Here is a 17,398-nt window from a genome sequence, read left to right as displayed (position 1 = left end):
GTTTCCATTGTTTTCCCACCTATTTGCCATAAAATGATGGGACTGGATGCCATGATCTTAGTTTTCTGCATGCTGAGTTTTAAGCCAACTTCTTCACTCTCCTCTTTCATCAAGAGGCTCTCCAGTTCTTTGCTTTCTGCCATAAGGGTGGTGTGGTGGTGTCATACTGTAGTGAGTAGCCATTTCCTTCTCCAGGGAATGTTCCTGACCCTGAGGGAACATTCCTGAGGGAGTGAACTCAAGTCTCCTGCATTGCAGACAGATCCTTACCATATGAGCCACCAGAGGTGCCATAAATTCAAAACTTCTTGGAATGCCAGACCATCACAGAGTGGGGATGACGGGGAGGGTCCGAGAAAGCTTCCCAGACTTTCAGGGCACTTTACATGAAATATATTTAAATATTTTTCTGTACTCTACTGCAATATGGTGGTTACTTATTATGGCAACATAAGCTTTATTAACCTGACTTTAATAGCTACTTTAGTTTTTGTCAGGTCCCATCTCCTAGGCTTTCTCCTCTCTTGCTGCCTCTCTGGCTTGTATTTTGGTTTCCTTTGACTTTATCTGATGTCCTTTTTCTTCTTGCATTCCCTGTCTTATCTTTCTTGATAGGACTATATAGGAATAGTGAAAGTGTGTCAGAAAGAAATTGTTTTAAAAAAGAGGAAGAAATAGAATAAAGAATAAAATAAATAAAACCAAGGGCAGACAGACAAGGATACAAAACCAGAGGCTTGCTTTATTTCAAATCTAGCCCTCTCAAGATTACCCTGAACATCTGTCACATTTAAATAAGATAATACCATCCATTTTACATCCATTGGTGATGTATATTCCCAGACAGCATTATTCTTATTACATTATAGACATTGTTGTCTAGAGAAAAAAAAAAGTGAAATGAAAAGAGTGTGGAATTTGGTGTCAAAATTTCTATAGCTGAATTCCAGCTCCACATCTTACCTACCTGCTGAGTTTTGCAATAACTTTCTAGTCATTACAATGGGTTCAATTTCTTTATATTTTAAATGGAGCAAATGATAGTATGTCTCAGGTGTAATAGTGTTTGACAAATATAAATATTTATCTATTATTATCATTAGGGAAACACTGACAGATCAAGAAGATGAGGTTTCAACAGAATACATCACAAGGCCAGGTGCGGGAATTCCAATTAGCTTTATGACTTCTTCTGTGTCATCATAATGTCAGTCTCATGAAGAAGTTTCCTGAACCTCTTGGATATCCTAAGTGATATATACCAGTTACATGACACATAAACCACCACTGTCTCTAGTTTTGATAAACAACATGTAGACCCAGAAACAGGCATACACCTTACATAATGTTGCTTGAGCTCAATTCTGGCAGTTTTTTCAGATAGAATAAACTAAAAGACACTATGCTCTTGTTTAGTATTTCAAGGCTTACTGACCAAGTGATCAAGCTGGTTTTCTTGATTTCATGCTCTGATCTTCTATAGCTGAGTGGTTCAACTTTACTGAGCTTTTTGTACTTTTGACTTTTTTGCCTTCTCTAATCTCTAGAAGTATCCATTCACCATTTTAGCAATGAATAGTGATTTTAAGCATTTGACCCACCAATGCCATCCTTACAGGATCAAAATATGTTCATTAAAAATCTGTCTTTTCATTCTTTCTTGTCAAATAGTTTTGAAAATTGCAAGAATATTCACTTTCAAGGCTTTTTAATGTGTATTTTTATGAACTATCTCAATTCCTTTGAGGAATAGACTGTAAGAACAAAGACCTCAATAAGCTAGTTATTTCCTAGCATGCTTATATACCACAGGAGGCAGCATAAAGAGTGGAACAAGAACAGGACTGATTTTGCAGTTTGCCTTGTTCAGAGAAGACGGCCGAATTCTTGGTTATTGTTACTGTATGCTTTCAAACTCTCTTTCTCTGAAAGATACTTTTTTTTTTTTTTCATTCGCAGACATATGGTTCCTAGATATGATAGTTTTTAGACAAATTTTACAGAGACAGGTCAACTTACTTTAACAACCCAGAATGGAATTTTACTTTCCTGTTTCCGAACATTCTTTACAGAATCCACATTTCTCATGCTGCAGATTAATTGTATTTTCCATTACTACCCTTAGCAGAAAAAGAAAATAGCCACATATGCCCTTAGCATACTTACTTGGAGATCATTACATACTAAATTGTCTTTTAGACTTTGGTTCTTTGGGCCAAATCACATCACTTCTTTTTCTCAGAGGTTTGTTTTTCCAAACTTAATCATCCTCATGGTAGTCCTTTGAACTGTCCAAGTATCCCACATCCTTCTTTAGATGAAGTTCTACAACGGCTCACTGGGGCCTAATGGAAGTTTGGAGGGCTCAATGATAATTTTTTTTCTAAGCTAATTAAGTGCTGAATAAGCACTCCGGTAGAAAAAAATTAATGCTATTTAAATTTCAAATGAATTCTTACGGAGCAGCATGGACCTCTTGGCAACACTCAAATGTTGGTCCTCAAATTTTCTACTGATAGATGATTCAACAGACAAACTGAAAATTTGTCTAAAGAAGGATGAATATGACACTTTGGAATGACAAACTCATAGTGACCTCATTATTAAGAAAAAGTCTCATTTTAAGAATGATGGGAACCAAAGGAAGGTCTAAAAAATAATTATCACTTTTCTCCATAAAACTAACTTCAAACTACAGAAATGTCAGCATGTTCATGAGGACTTTCCTAATCCTATAGCCCCTCCTTTAATCAACATGGTTCAACTTTTCTCTCTGCCACAGTATTTTATTACCTAGTTTTAGATTTTAATTTACAAAAGCTTGCCTTCCCCCTTTTTTCAAGTCTTCCTCCTAATGCTATCAAAGTTAAATGACTAAACATAGATATGAATATGTTACAGTTTACCTCAAATAAAACATGAACTTTCATATTTACAAATCTTTACATGATTCCTCAGTCTAGATTCTTCTTAAAAGCATAGCTCAAACACCCCTTTTCTTTGGCTATCTTTGGTGCCCCAGTTTTTAACTCAAAGGTTTAGTTTATCCCTCATATGTGTTCCTATAACAGTTTATACATATTTATGTTTTATCAATTATTTTGCCTCCACTTAGTCATTTGTGTATCTCTCTTTTCACCACAATGCAATCTTTAAGGACAACACCATATTTTTTTTTTAATAATTACGTTGGAAATAAATATTTAAGAAACTGAAGTTTTAAGTCTTTTAAGCTGTAAACCTCTTGAGGGGAAATTACTGAATGTGATTCCCTGCAGCATTCTATAAATATCTATTTAATGGGTGGATAAACGACACAGCAATGACTCAACAGATATTCATACATGAAACCAAATAAGCCCACACACCGCGGCTGTCTTCAGGCTTACCGGTCCATGGCACGTGAGGATGCCGTCTTCCATCTTCTCACACTGGGGGTCGCACTCAACACAGACGGAGCCATTCTCAAACTCCCGAAATTCACTGTGGAAACACCAGCAGCACGAGGCAGTGTGAGCAAACAAGCTGTCAACCTAACAAATGAAGTAACATCTGCTAAAAGTCCTATTGGCAGAGTAAACTCTAGAGTTTGTTTCTCTATGTGCCAGGAGCATCAGAATCATTTCCCTGTACATTAACGAGTAAGTTCTCCATTAGGAGAAAAGATAAACTGCAGCCAGATGGCTCCTCTTGCCCTCCATTGGGTTCAACGACAGACTCATTCAGGAAACCTCTCTCTTGTGAGAGATACTCCAGCAATCTCAAAAAAAAGAAAGAAAAAAGGAAAAGAAAAAAGAAAGTATTACTCTTTTGATGACACAGCAGAACCATTTCTGCTATTTTAAGTAAGGCTGTGCCTATTTGTCTCTGTATAAAATTTTACTCTTGGCTGAAGCCTTATTTTTTAAACTTTGAAAGAACTATTGTATTTTTCTTGTTGCTAAGTTACATGAATGTTCCCTATCCTTGTCCTTCAAATCCCAAGACTCTTCAATTTATTTTTAGTGAAACTTCAAAAAATGCTTTGATTTCTTTTCTTCTTTCAAAATATCTGCCTTGGAGAATTACAGAAAATATCTTTTCATGGTAGATTTTATTTTCTTAGATTATTGATCTAATATCACAACATTCTTTTCAGTTTAGACTCTTTTTGAAGTAATTCTATATGATATAAAATTAATAAAAAATAGTTTAAGGATAACATCCTAGAACTTTTTAATTAAAATCTAGGATGACGGTCATCCCTTCCCCAAACCTTACATTTTGTGGCTATTTGAATATTAAATGTCACCAATATATAAGTTTTCTATCAATATCTACTCTAGAATTTTCATTTCAGTAATTGCATATCCATTATGTATGACTTCCCAGATGGTGCTTATGGTAAAGAACCCGTCTGCCAATTCAGAAGACAGGAGATGCAGGTTCAATGCCTTGGCCAGAAAGATTCCTGAAGAAGGAAATGACAACCCACTCTAGTATTCTTGCCTGGAGAATTCTATGAACAGAGGAGCCTGGTGGGCTACAGTCCATTGGGTCGTACAAGTTGGACATGATTTAAGCGACTTAGCACATCTCACAACACTGTATAATATGCAAACAACCACATTGTTTCCACTAATGTGCGAGAGGATGAGGCATTGGCTATAAACAATTTAGAATGTCAGCTAAGAATCTAACAAAATTTGACTAAATATTTACAGTTACTTTATTATTTTGTGCCTTTGTATCATGAGCGACCATTTCAAACTGATAGCACTGAAAATATGGCAATTGGGCATTAACCAGGTAATAAATTCAAATTTATTTTTCCTTAGTATCCATTCTTTTTTTCATAGCAACATATCTCATTTGGTGATAATAAAGCCTTAACAAATGATTGAAATCCACAGGATGGGCTATATTTTCTGTTGGTTATATTAAGATTACATCTACTTCAAGGTAAAATAATGGTTTGGTTTTCAAAATAAATAGCATGAGTTATATGTGGATGTACATATTTACTTACAGGGATTTTGCACTCAAATTGAAGTGTTAGTTTGTTATGGATTAAGTTTTTACAAAATTTCTAGAGTTTAAACTGTCAAATACATAATTTTTTTTATTTGGCATGTTTTATCAACATGAGTGATATAAAATATTAAACAGAGGAAAACTTCAGAATATAAGGGTTAAAATGATGTGGTGCTGGTGGAGGTGGGGAATGGAATTCAATTGTAAAGAGAATCAAAAGCATCATGTGTAAATGAGATTATATGATTGTTACAACGAAGTCTGCAATCATCGGCAAAGCACCATTTCTGAAAACAGCTTCTTGGGTGATGAAAGAATTGGGATAGTAAATGAAGACAATCATTTTTATGTTTTTAAGACACAGGCCATCCTCGTCTTTTCTCTGGACCTCCCTTATTCATATACAGAGTTGAGGAATAAAATGAGGAATACAAAGAGTCCTAGAGATAATCTAGAGGCTTTTTCTTTTATAGACTAGACTTCTACCTGTAGAACCTCTGGCTCTCTCTATTTCTGTTTTCAAAACAGATTCTCCTTGCAATTTCTTTTTTGTCACTGTCTCCATCATTGCATTTTTTCTTTGCTGTCTCCCAGGGATTCTGCTATAACTTTGCCAGAGATCCTCTTTCACATGAGTCTGATCTAACAGGTCACATTTCATGAAGCATGGGCATTGGGTACTGAACTTTGTGTTTTTGCTTCTATACATTTCTCACAGTTTTGTGTGTGTGCTACTTTAACCAATCCTGTGATCAAGAGCAAAAGCTTTGGAACTGGTTGGTATTCTCAGCACCAAGATTAATATTTCTGTCTTAAACCTCCTAACTTCTCTAGACTTTATTTCCTAAATATCCTGTTTACTCTTAAAAAGGAAAAAGTGTTTCAATGAGAAATGTAAAAGATGGCTACAAAGAGCTAAGACTGATACCCTTTCTGTTGTCTCTCTGTTCTTCATGTTTCAGAAGCATTTAGCCATGTTGCCAGTTAAGAAAACACATTTAAGATTGCATGGCAATTAGTTTCCTTGCTCATTTTGAATACTTGTGTATTGTAGTTTGTTGTTCTTGTTATTTAGTCACTAAGTCATGTCTGACTCCTGTCCTGTCTGACTCCTTGAGACTCCATAGCCCACCAGGCTCCTCTGTCCATGGATTTCCTAGGCAACAATACTGGAATGGATTGCCATTTCCTTCTCCAGAAGATCTTCCCTTCCCAGGGGTTGAACCCAAATCTCCTGCCCTGGCAGGTGGATGCTTTACCACTGAGTCACCAGGGAAGTCTATATTGGAGTTACAAATTGCCAAAATATAATGACTTGTATGATATGGATTTGAGTGCTAACAGCCAAGATTGCCTGACTTAGTGTTTCCCCCTAAAAAAAAGTCCTCCTTTTAGAATTTCTTCTTTTATGATAGTCAAGCTATTTGTATATGTACATAGGTTCCCTGATTTTGTATTTCATATTTGTATTTATTTTCAGCAGTGTATAAAGTGACTCTTCTACTTAACCATTTAATCAGCTCAGATTTATAGACACTAAATGGAAACAAAGATAACTATTTTAGGGGTAGGAATTCTAACAAGACTTTATTATACTTTTTTCTCTTTTGATAATCACAACTATTTAATGATATCAATACTAGTCCCATTTTCCATATTAAAAAAATGAGTTTAGGACAATTAGTTATTTATCCAAGGATGGACATTTCAAATAGGAAGTGATTAAGTTAGGATTTAAGCTCATTTTTCATCAAAGGCTGTCATGTCTGCCAGGCAAAGTTGGAAGAAATTTACCAGTATCACAGATTGGATGTGGCAAAATCTATCATTGCGTAGGCAAGAATTACATCAGATATTTATAACATAGTTTCATTTATTATATTTTAAACTAATCCTTGTGTATTATTTCCTAGGGCTCCTCACTGTGGCAAAAAACATTAAGGACTTTATATTTCTTTAATACATTTGATTTAATGATTTGGAAAATGTGGTTTCCCTGGTGGTTCAGATGGTAAAGAATCTGCCTGCCAGTGCAGTAGACCTTGGTTTGATCCCTGTGTCGGGAAGATGCCCTGGAGAAGGCAATGGCAATCCACTCCAGTATTCCTATCTGGAGAATTCCATGGACAGAGGAGCCTGGCAGGGTACTGTCCATGAAACTGTGAAAGTTGGACACAGCTGAGTGACTAACACACACAAAAGCTTTCAAAACAGTCAGATAATCAATACTGTTTATTGTGTATTTAGGGAACCAGTATTTTTCCTTTGCTTAGCTTTCATTGTCTCATAAAAATAAGACAGAGAGTAGTATAGATAATCTATTCATCCACATTATCAATTTCATATATCTGACAAGTTCAAAATTGAAATGTTTAAGGAAAATACAATGGCTTCTGGAAAGAAACAGGATGAAAATCAGATGTCCTGATTTCCAGTGTTGGTTTGGTACTTCAACTATATTTTGACATTGGTCAACATTTAATTCTACTACTTCTCACTATTTGATAAAATTATTTCTTGAATCTATTCCCTCCTTAGAAATGCACATACATATTTAATAAACTTTTATTGTAACAGTATCTTAATAGAGTTAAAGTCTATTAGTTCCATTTTAATGGCATCAATTGCTACACACACAAAGAAGCATGATTATCAAGTATTTTATGTACAGAAAATATCTTTCTTTCATAATAATATGAACAAGCATTAATACAATTCAATTCAATGAGGCAAGTAGCAAATAATTTGCTATTCATTATTGACTTTATGAGTTGATTGTGCTCTACAAAGTTGCAAGTTGAATTTTCCTGATAAAACTATTAAATCCTTTATTTAGATGCTGTCTTTATTAAGATATAATTCATATATCATGCAGTTCTTCTATTGAAAGTGCACAATTCAATGCTATTTTAATATATCCACAGACTTGTACAACCATCATCACCATCTCAAACTATTACATAACTTTTTTAAAGTGGTTTTACATTTAAACTTTTAATTTTAGTATTTTTTCCTAAATTCATGGAGGGAATTGGTCTTGGTCATCTTTCAAAGAAGAAACATATCACTATTATTGAGATCCTTTGGTTTTTATCCTTCTAATGTAAAATGCAAATATGCAATGTTATCTGAGATTATGAAAACGGTTGTTAAAATAGGGACAATTTATAAGACAGAAGAAAGAACTTCAAAACTACGGTTTTACAAACCCTTGAAAACCTGTTCAGTGAGCAATATAGGGAAATTTGACTCAGGGACAGTACTAAAATTTTTATTTTAGTACTAATGAAGGACAACTGTGATGCATGAAATGGTATGTTAGGTTAAAGTGATTTTATGAGTATATGAAATGCCCCACAACGAGGTATATACTAGGTTTTATTGTTGTCAATTTGATTGTTGCTGTATTGTAGATGGAATTCAAAATACTTGATTTAAAATACAGCTTAGGTTATCTTTAGAAAGTGACAAAGCACTTTCAGGAAACCTTTTCAACTAGAAAATACAAAGGTAATTTCTCTGTAGGGCTTTGTGCTTGTCTGAAACATAGAAATGTGTGTTGTTCCTAATATACAATCAAATAGCCTCACAATCTAAATGGAAAAAAAATCAAAAGTTATGTAGTCATTCCAGATGAAAATTAATAGGAAAACAAGAGAAAAAAAAGTGTCGACACATATGAGAGGAAATATTACTTATCACAATGTCCTTCATAAAGAAAATAGAAACATTTTTCCATTTGGAGAGGTATAAATTTCTATAATCTATTAAGAATTACCCATATTTATATTCTTTAAAAAATATATACACAATAGTCAATATGTCAATATGCATTTTGACCTATCTGTTTACTCAAAATTATTCCTTCTTAAAACAATTCTTTTTTATGTTTTTTTTTCTTTATGCCACACAAACTCTCCTTAAACGTCTTGGCCAGCACACATATTCTGAAATTTTACCACTCTTTGATCATTTTAATATCTGAACCAATCAATACCTCAAAGCTCATGAGATAAAGATGACATAAGATGCCTTACCCGTCATAGAGGTTACAAGACTCTATGCACGTCCTTCCCCTGCTGAAGCGACGGCATGACAAGCACTGGTCTGGCCCAGGTCCCCAACACCCATCATTTGAACAGAGATGGTTGCACACCATTCCTTCAGCAGCTGAAAAACACCAAAATCAAGGGGAAATAAAACAGACGCCTGTGTCCAAACTAACCATGTTAATATGAATCTTCCTAAGTAAAGCTATTTCTAAAGGAGTTGTCGTGAAAGAGATCTGTGGCAGACATCTGTCTGCCTATCTGGTCACGATGGCTCACTCTGCCCTCCCTATTTCCCCTAGTGCAGAGCCCCAGTCACTGTATGTAGACAGCACCATTGCATTTTTGATAATGGTGAACAAATGCCTCTTACCTCTATCAAAATTCTAGGGAGGGAGAGTGACAGAAATTAACATTCCAGTTAAGGTAAGGAACAGAACATATCTTTCGAAAGCCAACACTTTGCTCCACTGATACAACAAACATTTTGGCTTCAATTCCATATAAGAAATTCATGCAGAAATAGAACAAGTGATATTTATCATAAAACAACAAATATTAAAAGGGGGAAAAAAGAAATAATTTTGCATTAGTTTGTATTAACTAGAATTTTATGTAAATAGAAATATGCAGTATGTTATCTTTTTTAGATAATTTCTTTAACTCAGAATAATTACTTTGAGATTTATCCATGTTGCTACATGTATCAATATTTATTCATTTTTATTACTCAGTATATCCAATTTTATGCATATAGCACATTTTTAAACCATTCACTTAATGCTAGACATTTAGATTGCTTCCCATTTGTGGCTATTAAAAATTCAGCTACTATGAACATTCACGTGCACATTTGTTTGCACATACACTTTCATTTTATTTATTTATTTATTCATTTTTGGAATGAAATGGGTGGATAATATGGTAGGCAAAGGGTTAATTTTTTTTAAAGAAACTATCAGATAATTTTTCAAAATATTGTAGCATTTTACATTCCCCACACCAACAAATTCAACTTGTGAACTGAAGTTTCCTCACATCTTTACCAATACTTGGTATAGCTAGCCTGTTTAATTTTAGCCTTCCTAATATGTAGTGGAATCTCGTTATGGATTTGATTCACATTTTCCAGATGATTAAAGATATTGAACATCTCTTAATGTGCTTACTTGCTATCTTCTTTGATGAAGTGGCACTGAATTTTCTGCTTATTTTAGATTGGATTGATTGTTTTCTTACTAATGAGCATCCAGAGTTCTTTATAGATTCTGCAAATGTTTTCTCCCTGTCTTAGTCTTAACTTTTTATTTACTTATCACTCTTTTGAAAAGTACATATTTTAAAATATTGGTGAAGGGCAACTTACCAATTTTATCTTTTATAAATTGTACTTTGGGCATTATATCTAAAATTTTTTGTCTAAATCAAAGTAACAAAAATTTTGTTCAATATTTCCTTTCAGAAGTTTGATGGGTTTTTGCCCATATAGCCCATTTATAGTTAGTTTGCAAATTATACTGCATTAGTCAGGATTCTGAAGAAAAACAGAATAAATAGGTATATTCATATCTGTATCTACTTATTTTATATACTTTGACATAAGAAATTGTTTCACACAGTTATAGAGGCTGTGAAGTCTGTCTGCTGTCTACAAGTTGAAGACCCAGTCAGTTCAGTTCAGTCGCTCGGTCATGTCTGACTCTTTGAGATCCCATGGACTGCAGCACGCCAGACTTTCCTGTCCATCACCAACTCCCAGAGCTTGCTCAAACTCACGTCCATCGAGTTGGTGATGCCATTGAACCATCTCATCTTCTGTCATCCCCTTCTCCTCCTGCCTTCAATCTTTCCCAGCATCAGGGTCATTCTCAATGAGTCAGTTCTTCACATCAGGTAGCCAAAACATTGGAGTTTCAGCTTCAGCATCAGTCCTTCCAATGAATATTCAGGACTGATTTCCTTTAGGATTGACTGGTTGGATCTCCCTGCAGTCCAAGGGACTCTCAAGAGTCTTCTCCAACACTACAGTTCAAAAGCATAAATTCTTCAGCACTCAACTTTCCTTATGGTCCAGCTCTCACATCCATACATGACCAATGGAAAAACCACACCTTTGACTAGATGGACCTCTGTTTTCTAGGTTGGTCATAGCTTTTCTTTCAAAGAGCAAGTGTCTTTTAATTTCATGGCTGCAGTCACCATCTGCAGTGATTTTGGAGCCCAAGAAAATAAAGTCTGTCACTGTTTCCATTGTTTCCCCATCTTTGTGTCATGAGGTGATGGGACCACATGCCATGATCTTAGTTTTTTGAATGTTGAATTTTAAGCCAGTTTTTTCACTCTCCTCTTTCACTCTTATCAAGAGGCTCTGAAGACCCTGAAAAGCCTACAATACAGTTTTAGTCTGAGCTTGAGAACCAGAAGCACAGATATTTTAAGTCCCAGTCTAAGGGCAGAAGAAGACTAATGCACCAGTTCAGGAGTCAGGCAGAGAGACTAAGTATGTCCTTTTTAGTCTTCAATGAATTAGAATATACCTATCCACTTCATTTCACTCAGTCCACCAATTCAAATATTAATCTCATCCAGAAACACTCTTCCAAACACATCCACAAATAATGTTTAACTAAATACTTGGGGAAACCATGACTCAGTCAAGTTGACACATAAAATTCACCAACACAGATACTATCTTTTCTTTTTTTGGCATGTAGATATTCAATTTTTCCAGTACCATTTGTTGAAAATGCAATCCCTTTTCCAGTAAATTATCTTTGCATATTTGTTTAAAATCAGTTGCCCTCTTACTTATAGGTCTATTCATATTTCTTGACTTTTCTATTGATCTATTGATCTATCTCTCAGGGTGTATTTTCTCACCTTTAATATATATGTCTTTATGATTGAAGTCTATGTACTGTAGGCAGCATACAGTTGGGTATTGCCTTTTTAATCTGATCTGACAACCTCTGCCTTTAATTAGGGTTGTTGTTGTTGTTGTTCAGTTGCTAAGTTGTGTCCAACTGTTTGAAACTCCATGAACTGCAGCACATCAGGTTTCCCTGTCCTTCATTATCTCCTGGATTCCACTCAAACTCATGTCTGTTGAGTCAGTGATGCCATCCAGGAATTTCATCCTCTGTTGTCCTCTCCTCCTTTCGCCCTCAATCTTCCCTAGCATCAGTCTTTCCCAATGAGTCAGCTCTTAGGGTATGTAACCAATTACCTTTACTATGATCATTGTAGTTAAAAATCATCGATTTTACTATTTATCCAAACTATCCTCTTCCCTTTTTTTCTCTTTTTCATGACATATTTTGGAAAATCAAATTCTTTATTCTTTCATTTTATCTCTTGCTTTTGGCTTCTGAGCTACATAAATTTTTAATTTGCTATTTTAATGATATATTGGTGTTTGCAGTAGACATTAAAATAATTTTAAAAGATAATCTGAAGAAACAGCGACTATACACAATGTTTTCTTGAAACTTAAAGGAATGTTGTTCTTATAATATTAACTATTTTAGCTAACTTATAAAGTTTGTGGACTTCACTTAACTGATTCCATGTCTTAAGATAGCATATGTTGTAACTATTCTTCTCATCTTTTGGGGAAATTATTCAAAAATTGAATGATTTGATATTTTACTCAGGAAACGCTGACAGTTTAGCTGTTATACTGATTTTAACAAATAGCAAGAGGTCTCTCCTTCTGATTCATTTATAATGCAGAGAAATAGGGCTCTTTCACTGTATAAAATAAATGTCTGTAGAAAGGAAATCTTAACATAAGTCTCATATCACTGATTCCTAGATGTACAAGTAACTTCCCATTAATTTATAAAGGTATAAGGAATAAGAAAGAGAGTTCAATCAAGCTGACTGAATATAAATGTGTAAAATCAAATTTTATACAACAGATGAAGATTAGAAAGGAGTAAAAGATCAGAGATACTAAAATGTTATGATCTAATGCCCATTTTATAAGCATTGAGACATTTTAAGGTTACTGATAGAGTGTTTCATATTCTGACACATACATACATACATTTATATACAAATTTTGTATGTACTTGTTTATAGTATAAATATAATTATCAGAAGAAACCTTAAGGAAAAAAATCATAGCTATATTATAAAAGCAACTTACAAAGATAAACAGATTATATTCAAAATCATACTGCAGAGTATCATGAATCTCTCCCTTTCCTATCCTTGTAGAAAATACAATCAATGTCTCACATTCTTCGTATATCAACTTCTGTCCAAGGCCTTAAATATGCTTTCAGTTTCTTCCTTTAGGATGTTGATAAAACCATCAGTACACCTTTGTGCTGCCCATTTCATGATAGTCCATCAATTCCTTGATCTATTTATTTTACCTATTCACATTAATTTTGGGGGGCTTGAAAAAATTACTCTCATTCTTGTCCCTTCTCCTTTGATTTTCTGTTCTCTCCTTTGACATTAGTTAAAGAAGAGAGCATTAGCGTCACTCAGACTCCTACTTTCTTTTCTTTACCTACTACTTTTCTTAGTCTGTATTCAGATGCTCAATTTCAGAGCAGCTTTGAATCTGGGAAACAGTATCTATTGGAGGAAAGCAATAATAAGTAGGAGATCATAATAATTATTTTCTTCTCAGACTCTTTCCAAAAGTCACTCTACTGAGTGAAACCTTGGGAAACATCTCCACAAAGCACAGAACAAAAGACCAAGGAAACTACTTTGAAATTCTTAAGAGAAAAGAAGTTTTCAATCAGTACCAAGAATTCAACAGCCCTCTGACCCTCCAGGGTGATAGTCCCAAAGGAAGGTGTAAAAGGCCTATTTGGTGGCTTGCAGTTTAGCAATGTAGCAATTAGGCAACCTTTAACTTCTTTTTTTTTGGAAGCTGCAAAAATTTTTTTTCATTATAACATCTGATTTGTATCTGTCTATTAAAATATTAGAGAGATAATAATGTGCTTATTATTTTGACCTTTACAGAGAATATTGAACTTGCTTTCATTAACATAGAGTCAAGCTTAAATAATGGATCTTGCTATGTGTGAAAGTAAATGGATTAGCTCAAAACACTGAAATGAAGTACCTGTCTGCAAGCACAAAGGCAGAAATAATACCTTCTTTTTCACTGTACAAGACCACCTTCATATGCTGTTTACACTACCTACCATATGTAGAGGCATGGGTTTGACTTGGAATGTCTTTGAGCAGATACCATTAATCTTTTTTTATGAAAGCTGAAAAAGATGATTTAGTTGTCATACTTCACTTTTTTTCTGATTGGATCAACATAGATCAAATCCTTACTCTATGACTAGCCATGCAGCCTTGGGCAATTACTTACATATTACTTATCTGTAAGTAAATAATAACATCTATCTCTCTGGGTAATGATGAAGATTAGACATCATATTATTAATATATACTATATATTATAGTATATAATGCAGAGTTTTTTTATTTATCTATGCCCTCAGTAAATGTCCTTAAGAGAAATGTGGAAACATACAAGTATACCCACGAGTTTACTTTTAGAAGTATTTGTTGAGAAACTTCTTAGTTTAGGCTGGACACTGCTAAGAAATGGGGGTATGAAGGACATATGAAATAGCATACGTATTGTGTTATGTAGTGCTTATAGCCCAGTTAAGAAGACAGCACTAGATAAATAATTCTTTATATATATAAATATATAAGCAATCTCTATCTATCTATCTATCTATATATAGAGAGAATATAATGATTTTCCTAACCTAATGGGTAGGTGTCATAAGGTCAGCCCACAGAAAGAAGGACAACAATCTGAGATGAGAAGGATAAATAAAAATCATTAAGGCAAAGAAGTCTGGGGAAAATTGGGTTTTACAAATCTAGCCATTAAGAGTCTGAGCAGGGAATAGATTAAGCTTTCCAAAACTGACTGGACTTGCACATTGAGTGGAAAAGGAATATCTGGGAGCCACTGAGGTGAACAATGTCCAGAGTATGTAGGAACTATTGGCCATTTAAAGGCTTTTCTGCTTTGGCAAAAGATCTGTAGGATATTAATGAAAGGATTTAAGCAGAGAAATTATGAGGCCTCCCTGGTGGCACAGATGGTAAAGAATCTGCTTGCAAAGTAGGAGACATGGGTTTGACCCCTGGGTCAGAAAAATTCCATGTAGAAAGGAATGGGTACCCTTTCAGTATTCATGCCTGGAGCATTCCATGGACAGAGCAACCTGGAGGGCTATATACAGTCCTTTGGGTCCAAAGAGTTGGACATGATTGAGCAACTAACACTTTCTATAAAACATCACTTCAAATGCTTTAAACATATTTAAAAACATATTTGACTTAAAAACATATTTGAACAGTTGGTGGGAGAGAGAAAATAGTTGAACTGTCCAGAGATAGGCATAGTTGACCCAAGCAGGGTCAGTCAGGGTTCTTTCCACAACACAGATGTTGAGAGAGAGAAAGTAGGGCTATTTTACCCATACTCTTAATCCTGGAGAATACTCTGGGCAGGGAAAAATATTTTTAGTGACTTCTAAATATTTCTTCTTTAATTGGAGGATAAAGATTTACAATGTCTGTTAGTTTCTGCCGTACAACAATGTGAATCAGCTAAAAGTACACATACACTTCCTCCTTCTTGAGCCAAGCCTCATCCCAACCCTCTAGGTCATCACAGAGCACCGAGCTGACCTCCCTATGTTATACAGCAGTTTCTCACTAGCTATCCATTGTACACATGGTTCAGTTCAGTCGCTCAGTTGTGTCCAACTCTTTGCGACCCCATAAGCTGCAGCATGCCAGGCTTCCCTATCCATCACCAACTGCTGGAGTTTACCCAAACCCATGTCCATTGAGTCAGTGATGCTATCCAACCATCTCATCCTCTGTCATCCCCTTCTCCTCCTTCCCTAATAATTCCCAGCATCAGGGTCTTTTCAAATGAGTCGGCTCTTTGCATCAGGTGGACAAAGTATTGGAATTTCAGCTTCAACATCAGTCCTTCCAATGAACAGCCAGGACTGCTCTCTAGGATGGACTGGTTGAATCTCCTTGCTGTCCAAGGGACTCTGAAGAGTCTTCTCCAACATCACAGTTCAAAAACATTAGTTCCTCAGCGCTCAGCTTTCTTTATAGTCCAACTCTCACATCTATACATGACTACTGGAAAAACCAGAGCCTTGACTAGACAGACCTTTGTTGACAAAGTAACGTCTCTGCTTTTTAATATGCTGTCTAGGTTGGTCATAACCTTCCTTCCAAGGAGTAAGTGTCTTTTAATTTCATGGCTGCAGTCAATGCAACTAACGAAGAAAGAGAGCTGACCTATTAAGAAAGCAGAATCAGGCAATGTCGAGGAACTGAGTCATGGTAATGTTTAACCCCTAGAGCCATCTGTACCTGAAGGAAGATCCCCCTTGCACTTCCCAGTTCTGTGAGCTGATAAACTCTGTTTTCTTTTCTTTTAATTATGTTTATTTTGATTATATCAAAAGACTTAAAGTTTGCACAATTATGACCATGTTTTATTTTTTACAGATTTACTGAGATAAAGTTTTTAGTCTTCTAACATTGCTTAACTTTAAGGCGTACAATGTGATTTGATACACATATAAGTGTTGATCACAATAAGTTAATATAATATATCCTTCACTTCACATAATTACTATTTTGTTGTGGTGGTGGTGGAAACATAAAATCGCTACTCTCATTGCAACTTTCAAATACAAAAGAGTTTTGTTAACTATAGTTTCTATGCTGTACCTTGGATCCAGTAGTCATGTATGGATGTAAGAGTTGGACTATAAAGAAAGCTGAGCACTGAGGAACTAATGCTTTTGAACTGTGGTGTTGGAGAAGACTCTTCAGAGTCCCTTGGACAGCAAGGAGATTCAACCAGTCCATCCTAAAGTAAATCAGTCCTAAATAGTCATTGGAAGGACTGATACTGAAGCTGAAGATCCAATACTTTTGCCACCTGATGAGAGGAAGTGACTCATTTGAAAAAACCCTGATGCTGGGAAAGATTGAAGTGGGAGGAGAAGGGGACGACAGAGGATGAAATGGTTGGATGGCATCACCGACTTAATGGACATGAATTAAGGTAAACTCCAGGATTTGGTGATGGACAGGGAAGCCTGGCATGCTGCAATCCCTGGGGTCACAAAGAGTCGAACTTGACTGAGCACCTGAACTGAACCTTAGATCTCCAGAACTTATAAAGTTTGTACACTTTGATCAGTACCTTACTATTTCCCCTACTCCTCAGATTCTGGCAACCATCATTCTACTCTCTGTTTCTGTGAGTTTAATGGTTTTAGATTCTGCATGAA

General features: G+C 35.2%; 1 protein-coding gene across 1 annotated transcript in view; it reads right to left on the bottom strand.

Annotated features, from left to right (window-relative positions):
* The window catches only part of LOC120854102 (receptor tyrosine-protein kinase erbB-4), a 1,232,614-nt gene that overhangs the window by 256,409 nt on the left and 958,807 nt on the right, over positions 1 to 17,398 (bottom strand). Inside the window, exons 13-14 of the mRNA XM_040227918.1 lie at positions 9,051 to 9,183; positions 3,390 to 3,483 (exon numbers count right to left, since the gene is read on the bottom strand). Coding sequence (XP_040083852.1) covers positions 3,390 to 3,483; positions 9,051 to 9,183 — 227 coding nt within the window. The remainder of the gene's footprint in view (positions 1 to 3,389; positions 3,484 to 9,050; positions 9,184 to 17,398) is intronic.

This window comes from Oryx dammah, unplaced genomic scaffold (assembly GCF_014754425.2).
Source record: "Oryx dammah isolate SB20612 unplaced genomic scaffold, SCBI_Odam_1.1 HiC_scaffold_27, whole genome shotgun sequence".
NCBI classification, from domain to species: domain Eukaryota; kingdom Metazoa; phylum Chordata; class Mammalia; order Artiodactyla; family Bovidae; genus Oryx; species Oryx dammah.
Note: the sequence above shows the minus strand (reverse complement) of the source record. Positions and strands in the feature narration are given on the sequence as shown.